Below are 16,069 nucleotides of genomic sequence, written 5' to 3' on the forward strand. Positions count from 1 at the left end.
ATAAACAGTGGTCCTAAGCACATACTCCTTGCATATCACGTTAGTTCATTTTTATCCTGCTCTTTTCTAAGGAACTTGGATCAGCATACCCCACTCTTTTTTCTCCACTTTACTGTAACAACTCTGCGGGGTCAGTTAGGCAGAGAGCTTGTGAATGGCCCAAGGCTCTCCGCTCTTCCATTTTACTCAGACAACAACCTTGTCAGGTAGGTTAGGCTGAGTGACAGGCCTATCACCCAGCACACTCCCTGTCTGAGTGAGAATTTGAACCTGTCTCCCAGCCCCCATGCCACTAACCATTACCCTATAATGGCTCTTACGTGGTCCCAAAGATGCAACCCATCGCACATTGACATGCAACCTGCAATCAACCCAAGGGCAGCATGCTTCCGAACAAAAGGTGCACAGGATCACTCTGCACACCCACTTACTCAGACGCAGAATTTCTACTGAGATCAATGAAGCTTACTCCCTAGCTAACAAGCAAGCGTGCGTGCCCCCTCATCGCAGCCGGGAGTAACACTCGCCTGCTGAACGCGTTCCCGATTCGTTCACACGAGGAGTTCAGTAACGGCCCTCTGACTACTCCGGGAGTTTGCCCATCGCTCCGCATCAGCAGGCCGGCGAGGCCCGAAGCCTTTCCTGCAAGCGAGGGAAGACGCAGGACTTCCCCTCCACCTCCCTCTTCCCGGCGCACTCTTACCACCCGCGGCGGCACGAGACGAGTAGCCAGTGGCCGGCCAGGGAGCGGCCCGCGCAATCACCAGCCGCCGCCTCCACTACCGCACGGAAGCGGACTTCGCCTGTCGTCGCGGTATGGTGACGTCACCGACGCCGGCCCTCTCCAATGAATGCGTTAGGCCCGACCTCTGCGGGTTGCAGAGGATGCCGGGAAGAAGGAGAAGAGCTGGAGGAGCCGTTCTTTATAATAAGCCGCCTCTCTCTCTCCTTATACATGGGTGGGAGTTGGGATGCAGAAGCGCGCTGGAGGAGTTGCAGGCTTATCCATTCTCTTGTGTCATTTTGGTACATCCAGAGGGGCAGTCGTATCACAGTACAATGAAACAGGTGCCCAATGGCACCTTAAAGACTAAAGCAAACAAGCAAAACATCCCTAATTGGGGTTGTGATTAATAAAAGCAATTACGTGGATTCTAGTTTTTTGAGGGGGGGATTTTATTGTAGACCAGCGGCTCTCAGCGGCTGGGGATCCCTGCGGGGCAACAAGTGACTGCATCGGGTCCGAGAATCCAGCTTGGAAAAGTGTCTACCTTCCTTCATCTGCACCTCTCCGCCCAGGCTTCCCCCCTCCCAATAACGGCGATGTTCCCCTAATCCTGCCAGTCCGGCTGAGTACAGCGCATCCAATGCCTTCCGAATCGAAGCTAGGTCCGCCTCCTTCGAGCTGCGGTCTAGGGACATCCTCAGCCAAAGACCACCAAGTGCGATCTCACCAGTCCAGCCCGGACTGCTTGCCTACTCACGAGGAGAGCTGCTTTTCATGAGAGCCTTTGGGTGGGGCAGATTGATGCCCATCCCCTACCACCTCTCCTCTCTGACACACTCCGCACAGGCATTTTCTTTCAAATTCCGACACCGCTGCCTCTTCCAATTTATTCCCCGTTGCTCAGCAGCTTGAATTGTACATAGACAATTAGAAAGTGAGAGGAGATCTCTCTGTATCAGCCTGAGTATGACTCCCCCCAATGTTGTTCTGTTTCCCAAACCTACTTGTTAACATGCTTTCATTCATTCACGTGCAACCTACGTTTGATAGATACCGTTGTCCTAAAATGTGTTTACATACTTAATCAAAAACGGATGAACGCATAGTGAAAATTGAACTAAAGATGAATTCAACTTAATTTTTGTAGAAATCTCCCAGTGCAGTCGTAAACAGAGTCACACTCTTGTAAATCCATTGACATCATTGGGTTTGCAAGGGTGTCGAACCGTTATTTGAAGATTGGGCGGCGGGTGAGAAATTTCCCTTACACAGTTTTTAAAGTAGTTTAGCGCCACCTACGGTACTAGCGTCTCTGGAAAATACACGTGTTTAATAGAAATATCTCTGAACGTCCTGGGTCTCCAGAGGTTTTTTTTTTTGTTTGTTTGTTCCTGAAAAGGTATAATTTGTTACGTTAAAGTCCAGCCTTCCTTCCTTCCACATCAAGGCAACATACAACTGGTTTCCCATCCAGACAATGACCAGATCTGTATCACGAGCTTCAGATAATGCTCAGATTTTAGCATATTATTTGAAACATTCTTTTATTTTAACTTTCAGACTTAATACAGCAACCCGCGTTTGTGTTCTTTCACTTTTGAACACCTGCAGCAGTTTCTCTCCCGCTTTTGAAAGCATTTATCTTCGCGCAGCAGCCTACGGATCCTGCTTCTATCCAGCAAGAGAGTTCATTTGCCGCCCTTCCTCGGTAGCGAGGCTGCAATTCCCCCACCGCTCACTTTGGCAGCCCCGCCCGCGGCACACTAGAGGGAGGAGGCGGAGCCAGAGCGGCTGGTTCTATGCAGATGAAGTGCGGCAGGGCATTGTGGGGGAGCGGGGCGCGCCGCGATCGTCCGAGCTTTGTGGCGTCGAGGCGCATCCAGGTCGGTCGCTCTTTGCCGCCGGCCTGTGCCCCGCTGTGCCGAGGCGCGGGCGGCGTGGAGGAGGGCGGCCGTCGGTGGGCCGCTGTGGCCTGCAGAGGTGTGGGAGGCGGTGGCTAGTGGCGCTCGGGGCGGCGGAGAGCATACTTACCTGGCAGGGGAGACACCTTGATCACGAAGGAGGTTTTCCCAGGGTGAGGCTCATCCATTGCACTGCGGGTGTGCTGACCCCTGCGATTTCCCCAAATGCGGGAAACTCGACTGCATAATTTGTGGTAGTGGGGGACTGCGTTCGCGCTATCCCCTGACGCTTCGGTACAAAAAATAGTCTTAATATCTTTACTTTTTTCTCTCTATTTTTTATTCTTAATGCTTTATTCTTTATACTTAAAGGTTTTTTTATCGCTATCGTTCTGTTTGACTTTTCTTTATTTGACTTAGCAACTGCTTAGCTATCGCCCAACAATATTCACATCACCACAGAAACAAGGCGGCGATCAGACCCGTAATTCTGTCCTTCAATTCATGATACACACTGAATGCCATGTACTGGAACTGGCATGACATGTATTGAAATCGTATTGCTTTGGTTTTGTTGTGGCGTGAATGTGAAGCTATTTTCTTTTTGGATATTAGATAGGTAATACCACTGAGCTGTGCTTTTTGCGCATATTGACGCGTGAAAGATTTGTTTAGCAACAGACGGGGAAAAGTTAACCGAGATAAAACTGTGTGTGATGTGCCGTCAAGTCGCAGGCGACTTATAGCGACCCCTTTTTGAAATTTTCATGGCAAGAGACTAACAGGTGGTTTGCCAGTGTGTTCCTCTGCACAGCAACCCTAATATTCCTTGGTAGTCCCCCATCTAAATACTAACCAGAGCTGACCCTGCTTAGCTTCTGAGAACTGACGTGATCCGGCTAGCCTGGGCCATTCAGGTAAGAGCCGAGATAAAAGTAGAGAATGGTAAAGAACTGACGAAAGAGTATTAAAAATTTGAAGAGAAAAAGATCATTATTTTTGATACCAAAGCGTCAGGGGATAGCGCGAACGCAGTCCCCCACTACCACAAATTATGCAGTCGAGTTTCCCGCATTTGGGGAAATCGCAGGGGTCAGCACACCCGCAGTGCAATGGATGAGCCTCACCCTGGGAAAACCTCCTTCGTGATCAAGGTGTCTCCCCTGCCAGGTAAGTATGCTCTCCGCCGCCCCGAGCGCCACTAGCCACCGCCTCCCACTACTCTGCGGGCCACAGCGGCCCACCGACGGCCGCTCTCCTCCACGCCGCCCGCGCCTCGGCACAGCGGGGCACAGGCCGGCGGCAAAGAGCGACCGACCTGGATGCGCCTCGACGCCACAAAGCTCGGACGATCGCGGCGCGCCCCGCTCCCCCACAATGCCCTGCCGCACTTCATCTGCATAGAACCAGCCGCTCTGGCTCCGCCTCCTCCCTCTAGTGTGCTGCAGGCGGGGCTTTCCCTCCGGCTTCCAAGCCGAGCTGTAGCGAATGAAGCGCGTCGCAACCCGGTTACAATGATTGCGTTTAAGACTGTTGAGTCTCCCCCGCCCCCGCCCGTCTTGGAAAGCTGATATTACCGTAAACTTTTGTCCATAACATAGACAATTTAGCCAAAGCTTAAAATACATTCCTGTTAATAAAGTTTTTTTTAGTGTTTAGTTACAGTACATAGCAGAGTTTTAGTCGCTAAATCATTATTAAAAATAACTTCATAACATGTTTGGGATACATTTTGTGTGTTGGTTTTAGGGACTAGTCTCTGCTGCACATTACTATCAAGGAAACGGCATTTCCCCCCTTTATTCCTTGTGCATGTAATTGTTCACAAGTGCATATCATACATCTGACATAGTGATAATGAGGGGGGTACTGGCTGTATTTCTAACTTTCAGGAGTCAATATCTGAAGTGGTATAACATCACAGCTAGCAACATTTCCCTGGGAGTAAATCAGACTTGAGTAGGCTTGTGGATTGACCTGCTTAGGATGGCTCTCTTATGGAGCAAGCCTGAGCTGGTGGGCTCAGAAGTAAGTCCAATTGTCTTCAGTGGGGCTTACTCCCAAGAAATCATTCTTAGGTGTGCGCATGCAAGCTATTTCCTTAATATTGAGGAAATATGAACCCCTTCAATTATTCACAGTGGGCAGCCGTGTTAGTCTGTCTGCAGTAGTAGAAAAGAGCAAGAGTCCAGTAGCACCTTAAAGACTAACAAAAATATTTTATGGCAGGGTATGAGCTGAAGAAGTGAGCTCTGGCTCACGAAAGCTCATACCCTGCCTTCCTCTGCACAGCAACCCTGGACTTCCTTGGTGGTCTCCCATCCAAATACTAACCAGGGCCAACCCTGCTTAGCTTTTGAGATCTGATGAGATCAGGCTAGTCTGGGCCATCCAGGCCGGGGCACTATGGTGTCTATAAGTAGGCAGTTGCCCAGGGGCCCCAGGAGCATAGGGGCCCCATGCTAATCTATGTATGTTGTGACTTGCTGTCAATGAATAAATACTATATTAAACTATAAATAGAGAGCCCTGTGGCACAGAGTGGTAAGCTGCAGTACTGCAGTCAAAAGCTCTGCTCACGACCTAAGTTCGATCCCCACTGAAGTCGGTTTCAGGTAGCCAGCTCAAAGTTTACTCAGCCTTCCATCCTTCCAGGGTTGGTAAAATGAGTAACCCAGTTTGCTGGGGGTAAAGTGTAGACAACTGGGGAAGGCACTGGCAAACCACCCTGTAAACATAGTCTGTCTAGTAAACATGTGAAGTCACCCCTTGGGTCAGTAATGACCCGGTGCTTGCACAGGGGAATTACCTTTGCCTTTTAAACTATAAATATTTGTTATTGGAAAAATGTATATTTAGCATTTGTTTTACTAAAGATAATGAACAATGTCAATGTTAATTTGGGTTTGGATTATGAATAAATACTGTCGTATGATGTCAGAAAGGACTTATTATGGAAGCACCAATAAATATATCTGTTAATTTTATCGACCATTTACATTTTTATTCCTGTGAGTGGTTGTGTAGGTAGGGGCCCCAGCGCACTGCTTTGCCCGGGGGGCCCATAATGCTGTTAAGATGGCCCTGCCTCCTGTGCCTCACAACTACTGTGGTCATCTGAATAGGGCCTTCTACAGGTGCCACCCTGCAAAGGTGCAAGATCAACAACTTCAGTTCTCTGTAGTGGCCCATGCCTTACGGCTCCCACGCTTCTGTCGTTTCGCAAACTGCGTGAAACAGGCAGGTGTGTTCAAAACAACATCCGTTTATTAGATACAGGGATGGGAAACACGACTGCTTTCAGGACAAGAGAGCTTGTTCAGTCTGCTACAGAATCAACGGGACCCAGCAGGGAACTCTGAAATGGTCTGTATTATTGTATTAATGCCCAATGACAATAACACAGTAGGAGGTTGATCATTCAAGCAGTTGTTTATTAGGCCCCATATACACACTGGGTGAGAACTGCCCCAAATGCGCAGGACAATTCACACACTGAACAAAGGATTGCAACAACATTTATAACTGTGGGTCAGGGGTGTTTACAATTACGTAGATTTACTGGACGTTGGTTGTCTACTTCACTCTAATTAGCGTATAGATATTGGCGGAGGCTGTCTCTAAGCAAATACTAGGTCTTGTGATCTTTGGAAGTAGGAAACACATTCCTCAGGAGGAAGGCAATTCTGAGCTTTCTACTGGTGAAAGGCTGTACCAGGCAGCAATGTAGCCTGATGTTCTGGTAGCTCATAATGGCGTCTGCCAGACTCATGCTAACTTAAATGATTACACATTAGGGCATCTGATTCAAGGATCAATACTTTACCCCTTATACCTGGGACTGCGTATCAATTACATACATGCGCTCGCACATGGTATTGTGCTAGATCACTGGTTCCCAACCAGGGGTCCGTGAGAACTAAATTAAGGTCCGCGAAACAAAGTTATAAACCCATAATAAATTAATATTTTCAATTAAAAGTTCTCTATTATAAAAATATATATTCAAAGATTATTCTAAGTTTAATGTTTAACTAACAGTTATGATTAAACTTTATTTTCAAATTCTCAGAATTTTTATTTTGAACCTTGGGGTCCCTGCACCGAACAAAAAAGTCCTAGTGGTCCCTGGTCAAAAAAAGGTTGGGAACCACTGTGCTAGAGGCTAACCCTTACATCCTGGGCTTAGCATCTTTATAAGTGCGAGTATGCGGCCTGAGCATAAAAGCACACATTTCCCATAGCATATAATGATTGCAGGCGTTACAACTCCACCTCGGGAGATCAAACCAACTTCACAAATGCGGGGGTGGCGGGAAGAGTAGGCCATTGTAACATGTACAATAAACGCACCGCATCTCTGGAGTGGGAGTTGTTATCGTACGCGTGTGGCTGGGGCTCTCTGTGTGTGTGGGAATCGTTCATCGCTCTGGGGGAAAAAAACACGAAACTTTTAAACAACTTTTAGAAGCCGCCTCAGACGTCAGGGAGGCCCGCGGACCGCTGCCCGCCCACCTGCAGCAGCAAGGCCGCCCGGGGAGCCCGGCTCCACGCCCCCTCCCTCCCCTGGGGGGGGGGGAACGAGAGCCCCGCCCCGCCCCGCCCCGCGCGGGGACTCTCCGCCTCGCTCTCTGCCCTTTGACGTGGCAACCGGCTTCCCCCATCGGCCATGTTGGTTGCGTCGGCGCCGCTCGGGCTGCTGGGTTCAGCGTGAAGCGGGCGACGCTGGCAGGGGGAGGCTGTTCTCGCTGAGGCAGGTAGGTGGCAACGGAGGCGGCGGCGGCGGGGAAAGGGGGTCCCGGTTTCTCCCAAGAAGCCCCTCGGCGCAGCTGGGCAAGGGGAGGCAGGAGTCCCCCCCCCTCCCCCGCGGCGGCCGTGGCGCGGTTCAGCGGTGCAGGAGCTGGGACGGAGAGACCCTCCCAGTAGCCCCTGTAGTCTTTGGGGTGAGGGGCGTGGACGGGGAGCACCAGTTGGCTTGTGCTCGCCAAGGGACCGAGACTTAACCCCCCCCCGGCCTTTCCCTCCGGGCTTTATGAAGAGGGAACTGAACACAAGCCTGCAGCGTCCAAGGGGTTTGGCTTCCAGGCGCCCCTCGCCGAGCTGAGCAGCCTTGCCTTTCCCACTCGCTCCTCCGCCCTCCCTCCCCCCCTAGTTTAAGAAGCTGCAACTAATGTCACCCACACCGCCTGTATCTCTTAATTTTTTTAATTATTATTATTATTTTCAAATTGATTTACAATCTTAATTGTTTTTCAATTCGCAAAGGTCCGTACTATAAAAAAAATTCTATCTTCTCTCTAAGGGAGTATAGACATTTAACTTCCCCTCTCCCCTCCTCAGCCCGTTTAATATCCACGTTTCTCTCTTTGCATTCCGTTCTAATTCATTATAATAAACCAAAACTATCAATCCTACAGTACATTTTTTTTAACTTTGGTGGTTTAATTACTCCTCACGTTTTGAATTAGATCAATTCATATCCCTTGATGTTTCCCCCATTTAAGTTCAGTTACACAATAGGTTGTCCATGCCTCCCATTCTCCCAAAAATTCAGTATGTTCTTTTTGATTTATTAATGCAGTTAATTTGGCCATTTCGGCCAGTTCCATCATTTTGTCTATCCAAACGGTCTTATCTGGTATCTCAGAAGTTTTCCATTTCATTGCACAAACCAGTCTTGCAGCACACCACCTGTATCTCTGAGGGCAATAATGGACGTTTGTTCCATGTTTGGAGGGTGTGCATGGGGCTGGTAGGCTGCGCAGATAGTTCGCCGCCTTTCTTCTTGGTTTCGCATGGGGTTCTAGCAAACAGTGACCGGAGCATTTGGGGGTATGGGCTGGGCAGGGAAGCCAGGCCTTAATTTGGCAGGATTATGAAAGTGCTGGCTCTCTTTTTTTCTTTCTATTGCTCTCCTCCCCCCCCCCCCCAATTCGTGTAGCATTAGACCAAAGGTAACTGGGATTGTATGGTTATATTGAGGGTGAAATTAGTACGTGGCTCAGTGGTAGAGCATCTGCTTGGCATGCAGAAGGTCCCAGGTTCAATCCCCAGCTTCTCCAGTTGAAGGGACTAGGCAAGTAGGTGATGTGAAAGACCCCTGCCTGACACCCTAGAAAGCTGCTGCCGGTCTGAGTAGACAATACTGACTTTGATGGACCAAGGGTCTGATTCAGTATAAGGCATGTTCATGTGTTCAGTACATCATGTCTAAAATGAGTTGCAAATATATGTCTTGCCCTTTAGGTGAGGGAGGCCCTTTATGTGTTGCACATATAAGTCTTGCCCTTCATATGGGGCAAGAGACAAAACAGCATCCCTTACCAGTGAATGGGGAAAAATTAAGGTTGGTTTTTTTTAAAGGCAGAGGTAGGAAATGGAAGATTCCGATATTATAGTGAAAATGTATGCTTGTAAACTATTTCTTTTCCAAATGCAGTTGATTCCTACTATTTGTGCCAAATTCTGTTGCTTTTGGGGTATGAGGAGTATGCACATGCTTTGTTCAAGCAACTGAGTAGTGTCTTTGCAAGGTTAAGAAACATATTATGGCACAAGTTTTTGTGGTCCTGGGCCAGTTTATCAGATGCACAGGGAATAATGTAATACATTTGGAAATTTTAAAGTAGCAAAATAACAAACAAACAGTAAGCAGTTTAGAATCTGCTTCTGTATTCTGATTTATACTTAAAAAAAAAAGTTGTTATAGCTGGCATTAGGGAGTGATATATGTTGTCATAAAATATAACCTCTATTCCACTGGGATTGTTAGAAAAACAAGCTATCTCGGGTATATTTGTAGACTTGTGTTTTGTTAGCTATAACAGGTGGATTGAAATGGAATTAGTGACAGAAGGTTTGTGGTTAGAAGAAACAAACGGGGGGGGGCATTCATGCGGGATTTATCGGAGAGAGGAATAAAAGATGAGTAATCCCCTAGAGCCCCCCCCTCACAACAAACCAGGAAACTAAGATTCTTCTAAGATTCTATGAAACTCTCAATGGCTTGAGCAGACCCATTTTTTCACCTCCCTTAATCCTCCACTTGGACTCTAAACTGCTCTCAGCATTCCATGCTTCTTAGGGCATGCTCAATAGTCATGTAACCTTTTAAAAATAAGCATATTTTCCATTTGGTTAATTTACAAAATCATATTTTTCTGTTTACGTTGTCAGTCTCCCAAATATGTAAAATCCCTGTATCTGTCTTTTGCTGCCTTTGTGTTTTGTTGACTACTTTACTATTGTAAAGCGCTGTCAAGTTGCAGCTCACCTATTGCAACCTGATAGGGTTTTCAAGGCAAGAGACTAACAGCCCATTCTTGAGCTGACGGCATAGGGGAACGGCGGGGAAGAGGCACAGTGGCTTTTTGCCCCATAGGGGACAGCGAGGCTGCGCCTGCAAAAAAGCAGGCGCAGCATCACTGTTCCCGGCGCCAGCTCACCGGGCCGAAACGGGTTAGCTGGCGGCTCCTCCCCTGTCCCGCCCCTGCTGGTGCCACGGAGAGGCTGCGCCGGCAGAGACGCGGTCCCATGGTGCTCTGCCACTGGCGGGCCTGGCCGCCAGCGTGTGTGTAATCACACGATTACATGTTCTTACACTGGCGGCAAGGTCACGCCTCCTCCTATGGACTTTCAGCCCATTTTTCAGGAATGGGCTGTAACAGGTGGTTTGCCATTGCTTGCATCTGCATAGCGACCCTGATATTCCCTGGTGGTCTCCCATCCAAGTACTAGCCAGGACCGACCCTGCTTAGCTTCTGAGATCTGACAAGATCAGGCTAGCCTGGGCCATCCAAGTCAGGACACTTTCTATTAGATATAGTATAATAAAATAATTACCTTTAGTGGAAGAGCGGAACATGTGTTGAAGTGGCATATTCACTTTTGAAAGTGATTTCGTATAGAGAAAGCCATATTATATGTCTCCTTAAATAAACATGACTAAATAAACAGAAAGTTTAGCTGGGTTTGTCTTGTTTTGTGGAGTTATTATCACTTGTTGTTAACTGTACATTGATTTAAATTCACATACCCTGGATTTCAGGTGTGTGTAGGATCTGCACTCTTTGAGGATGGTAAGATCAGAAACACAGTTGAGGCTCAGTTATCCCATCAATAAAATGTGTGTAATGGGTGCAAACATCACTGCCTATCAAAATGCATCATGTTTTGGTAACTAATCTGAAATTGATTTGGAAAGCACAAAATAGAAAATAAAGGGGAAAAAGTTCTATGAACATAAACATGTGTTTGTCTTATTATTAACACACAGACCACGATGGGTCCTGGGAGAAAAAAAAGCACATCATCTTCTCAATCCATTGGACCCATTTTCCAATCAATGGGATTCAAAGATGGGTTGTGACCTGGGCAAAAGTAGATCATCGTAGTGCCACCTCCACTATGTTCATTTTTCTACTTCTCCTAAAATATGTGGAATAAAAAATAGAGTGTGTGAGAGAGGCTTGTAGACAAAATTAATCTGCTTCATGTTTTGCAATGGGGTTAAAGGTGAGTCACAGATGTAGAAAGGTTCAAAACTACTGGTCTAATCAACACGTTTTATGTACCTTGCTCCTTGTAGGATGTATGAGCAGGAAATAATAAAGCTACTTTAAAAAGGTGAGTGTGTGTTGCATTAATAGATTTATTTCATGGAAGAGTAGTGCCTTGGGCATTGCACCATCTGATATGGATTTTAAGTTCAGCAAGACACCCAAGCAGATCTGTGTAATACTGAGGTACCAGTGAAAATATTCATATACACGAATATTCACGTTTGTTTGCTTTTTGCAAGAGCAGCATTCAACTGTGAATTCATAGCCAAGCCACTTGTAATTCTTCAGTTTAATGCTACATATGACATGCAAATGCCTGTGTTAAAAGCCCTGACTTAATTTTTTTGGGGTGGGGGGAAAGCCACTTTAGAAGGAGCAACTGAGAGCAAGGAGGTGGTAAAAATGACAGGCATGATTAAATGGCCTGCTGTTTCCCAGTTTTAGATCTCTTTTCTTTCCTGTAGAGCAGGGGTGGGGAACGTCAGGCCCAGGGGCCGTATAAGGCCCGTGAAATCATTTGGTCTGGCCCTTCGTGGGTCCTGGCAGATCTCTAGCTCTAAGGATCTAAGACTGGCGATCCGCCCCCTCCCGCGGCCAGGAATAGCCTCTATTCAAGGTGGATGTTTGTTTTGCCGAGAAAAGAAATCTTCTTTCCCCCTTGCAGAAGAGTCATTAGCTATGAAGCTGCTAGGACCACCCAAGAAACTATGTTAACCCTTTCCCACCTGGGCTGTGGAGAAACGTATTTCCTCTGCACTACAAGAGGGCTGGGGGCAGAAGTGGCGACAATGGAGGGGTTAAAGGGGGCAGGGCCAGAATGTGCGGCCCGCGAATGATGTTATAAATATCCAAATGGCCCTTGGCAGAAAAAAGGTTCCCCACCCCTGCTGTAGAAATTCAGTGGCTTTTAATTTTGCATTTAATTGCCTTCTCCAAAGTGGCTTTAATTAAAAATCACATCAGGGCACATACCTTTTGTAGCTATATGCTTTCCTTCTATACCCTGTTTGAGAAATATTTTGAAAAATAGAATGTTGCGGCCTTGACTTACTATAGTCTTTTGTATATTGCACTGGTTTGTTACCCTTTTTGCTTTCTCTATTCATTTGTAATGCAACCCTATGCCTTTCTCATAATCTCATCATGAGACTATGCTTTCTTGTTCAGGCAGCAAGCATGGAAATTCAATTAATAATAGAACTAGTTCTACAATGCAGAGTTTCACAGATGTTAGTGAATAAAAATACATCTAAGTACAATTTTATGTGTTTCAAGTTCAGCAGAGGTTTTGAGTTTTTATCCTTTATAGCAGTTCCTTGTACCACTTGATCAGCTGGTTTTGAAAGCTGCAGGATTAAAAAGCTTGTTCTTGCAGACCTGCTTAGTCAGTGCTTAGTAAAACAGACTTAAGCTTCTTGAAATAATATTTCAAATGTTGGTGGAGTCAGGAACAAAACACACAATTTCCCAGTTTTCTTCCTTAAAACTAGTTAGGGATCACCCCCTTTACTTAGGAGCTATTTCCCTCAAGGAAGGACACTCAAACCACTCCCCTCACACAGGATCCTTCTTGATCCTACACAACTGTATGAAAGAAGGCTTTGAAGGTAATATTTGTTTATTTATTTAAAACATTTATTTGCTGCCATTCCACTCAAATATGGTCCCCAAGGCGGCTAACATCAAGCATTAAAAATATATACACACACACAATAATTCAATAAAAACATATAAATAGACATAAGACCAGGGAAGATGTCAATAACAGTTATTGGGGTATGCAAAGCAGAACAAAAAAGTCTTCTGCTGGCAGAAGACAATAATAGAGAGAGACACAAAAATCTTACTGGGGAGGGAGTTCCAGAATTTTGCCGCCCATCTAGCCTCAGATGGCAGAGGCACCTGAATCAGGGCCTCTGAAGGTGACTGGAGTGGACATGTAGGTTCTTATGGTTTGCTGGTCCCAAATCTTCTAGGGCTTTAAAGGTCAATACTAGCACCTTGAATGGGAGCCAGTGTCAACAGAACAAGACTGGAGTAATATGGTCCCTATGGCCCACTCTAGTCAACATTCTAGCCATAGCATTCTGTACCAATGATAGCTTCTGGACACTCTTCAAAGTCAGACTTGCATAGAGCATATTGCAGTAATCTAATCTAGGTGTTACCAGGGCGTGCGCCAGAGTGGCAACATCTTCCCCTCAGGAAGGACCACAGCTGCCTTACCAGCTGAAACTGATGAAAGGCACCCCTGGCCTCCACTGCTATCCACTGATTATCCAACAGGAGACTTGGGTCCAGGAGCACCCCCAAAATGTGAACCTGCTCCAGCGTGGTGTAGTGGCTAAGAGCGGTGGACTCTTAATCTGAAGGACCAGGTTGATTCCCCGCTCCTCCACATGAGATTAGAGTCTGGTGAACTAGGCTGGTTTCCCCAGTCCTCCACATGAAGCCTGCTGGGTGACCTTGGGCTAGTCACTGTCTCAGCCCCACCTACCTCACAAGGTGTCTGTTGTGGGGAAGGGAAGGTGATTGTAAGCCGGTTTGAGACCCCTTAAAGGTAGTGAAAATTGGGTATAAAAACCAACTCTTCCTCCTTTGGGGTAGCATAACTCCATCCAGAACAGGAGATAACCTATTTCCTGGGTCAGACCACCCCCTACTGGTAGCACCTGTTTTGAAAGGATTAAATTTAAGTTTATTAGCCCTCATCCATCCCAAAATTGCCTTCAGGCACCTGTTCAGTTTCCATAGACTCTGGGATCTGCTAGAAGTGTGAGATACAGCTGAATGTCATCCACATATTAGTGACAACTCAGCCCAAATCTCTGGATGACCTCTCTCTGCTGCTTTACATAGACATTGAAAAGCACGGGGACAAGATGGAATAATTATAATAAACCCATGTGTGTTGGGGACAACCAGTATAGTGTTATGCAGTCTAAAATTGTGAATTAAAAAACTTAGAATTGACCTAGAAGTTGTCATTTATGTGCCTTTTTGAAATTAATGGTAATTCTAATCCTAATATTTCTTAGACATGAGTAATTTTGCCAAACATGTTGCAGAGCTGTGTTTTTATCTTGCCTTGTTTGTTTGGAATGTTTTGAAGCATTACCATCTCTTGAGATCAGCCTCTGGCAATATAGTAGTTGCATCTTCACCATCCAAACTGAATAGAAACTCTTGTTTTTTTCTCTGGCTGTGCTCTGATAAATGCAACGTTATGTGAATTACTTTCAGATAGGTAGTTATCCCAACGGTGTGAATGTCCCCTAGGCTGTTCAGATAAAACAAGGTTTGCAGTTCTGATTTATTCCATACAGTTAGCATGTATCAATGAATGTATGGTTCTGTTTCAGGTGTAAAAGTGTAGTAATGACAACCTTCCTGGAATTCATCCAGCAGAATGAAGACAGGGATGGCGTTAGGTTCAGCTGGAATGTATGGCCTTCCAGTCGTCTTGAAGCCACAAGAATGGTGGTTCCAGTGGCCTCCCTGTTTACACCGCTGAAAGAGCGACCTGACTTGCCTCCTATTCAATATGAGCCCGTCCTGTGCAGTAGAACTACCTGCCGTGCTGTTCTTAATCCACTATGGTAATCTAATAGCTAAGTTTAAGTGTTGGTTAAATAATGTAGTTGTAATCTTGGAAAAGTTTGATTAAAGATGAAAGTATTGGACTTATGAATACTTTTAGTTTTCAGATTTATTCTAAAGTTATATTGGGTTGTCTGGTCTCTGACTTTCAGCATCAGAATTTCACGAACCCCTTTTTATCATAGAAAAGGGCAAGAGTCCAGTAAGACCTTAAGGACTAACAAAATTTCTGGCAGGTATGAGCTTTTGTGAGTCACAGCTCACTTGTTCAGATACTTTTTCTTTTTATCATTGCACATATTGACCTTTTTATCATAGTACAAAATTATACACAGGAAATGATAGTTATTTTACATATCAAAAAGGCAACATCTGATTTTCTCAGAACCTAAGAACCTAAAAGCAACAACTCTTTCCCCCTCTACAATATTATTTTTACTCCAGAAATAATAAATTGATGCCACTTTCCCAAAAAAATTGGAATTTTCACTGTCAAAATGTATTTGCAGAATTCCCTGTGGTGTCTCACGTATTGTCATGCTGGTAATCACCACCACTGGGGTGACACTTATTATATGCTGCATCTTTCAAAACTGCTCTTCAGTGAGGAGTAGGATCCAGAGTCCTGTGAACTGATCAAGTTCATGGAAGTAGTTCTTGCCTTCCCCCAGTAGACCCCTACCCCCCACCCCCACTGGGGAACCTTCCTGAGCAATATGCCATGTAGTATGGGGGTGGGGGGAGAGCACAGCAAGGAGAGGGTATGGGATGGATTTGCCACCCTCTTACTCTTCTTATGTGTGGGTTGGGGATATTGCGTTCAAGTTGGAATGATGAGCTTAGGCTGACAATCCAGTCTTAGGCACAGCTGCATATCATAACACAGTTCCTAACCCCATGTATGCATTGCAAGAGCACAGAGGGATTTCCCCACCTTTGCATCCTTTCCTGCAAGAGTTCTGTGCTCTAATCAACAGGCTGTGCTTTAAGACTATTTTTAATAAGATCACTACACTTTGCCTAGGATCGAAAAGAGATGTGCTTGGTGATCCATAAATGTACTGGAGATTTTCAGCCACACCATTTGTATTTCAGTCTCTTGTGTCACTAAAAACCAATTCCTGAAGGGGGAGAGACCCTCTGGAGTGGGATTTAGGGTAGAATGGGCCATTATTGAAAGAGAAATTAAGCAATGCCTCCAGTGCTTCATATGTGTATAACAAAGCAACTGTGTCAATTTATAGAAGTTTTTGAGCAGAAAGATGTTTTTAGGAGAAACA

The 16,069-nt window shown here is 45.9% G+C and overlaps 1 protein-coding gene and 2 non-coding genes across 3 annotated transcripts in view; 2 read left to right on the forward strand and 1 right to left on the reverse strand.

Annotated features, from left to right (window-relative positions):
* Window positions 1–2,750: 2,750 nt before the first annotated feature.
* LOC130479822 (U1 spliceosomal RNA) lies at window positions 2,751–2,914 on the forward strand. The gene has a single exon (XR_008933376.1). It is a non-coding gene; the product is annotated as a U1 spliceosomal RNA (small nuclear RNA).
* Window positions 2,915–3,642: 728 nt separating this feature from the next.
* On the reverse strand, window positions 3,643–3,806 carry LOC130479823 (U1 spliceosomal RNA). Its single transcript, XR_008933377.1, has one exon. It is a non-coding gene; the product is annotated as a U1 spliceosomal RNA (small nuclear RNA).
* A 3,552-nt stretch (window positions 3,807–7,358) lies between these two features.
* The window catches only part of SEC23A (SEC23 homolog A, COPII coat complex component), a 29,414-nt gene continuing 20,703 nt past the window's right edge, over window positions 7,359–16,069 (forward strand). Inside the window, exons 1-2 of the mRNA XM_056851393.1 lie at window positions 7,359–7,385; window positions 14,552–14,788. Of these exons, the coding sequence (XP_056707371.1) occupies window positions 14,568–14,788 (221 nt within the window). The 5' untranslated portion in view covers window positions 7,359–7,385; window positions 14,552–14,567. The remainder of the gene's footprint in view (window positions 7,386–14,551; window positions 14,789–16,069) is intronic.

This window comes from Euleptes europaea, chromosome 6 (assembly GCF_029931775.1).
Source record: "Euleptes europaea isolate rEulEur1 chromosome 6, rEulEur1.hap1, whole genome shotgun sequence".
Taxonomy (NCBI): Eukaryota; Metazoa; Chordata; class Lepidosauria; order Squamata; family Sphaerodactylidae; genus Euleptes; species Euleptes europaea.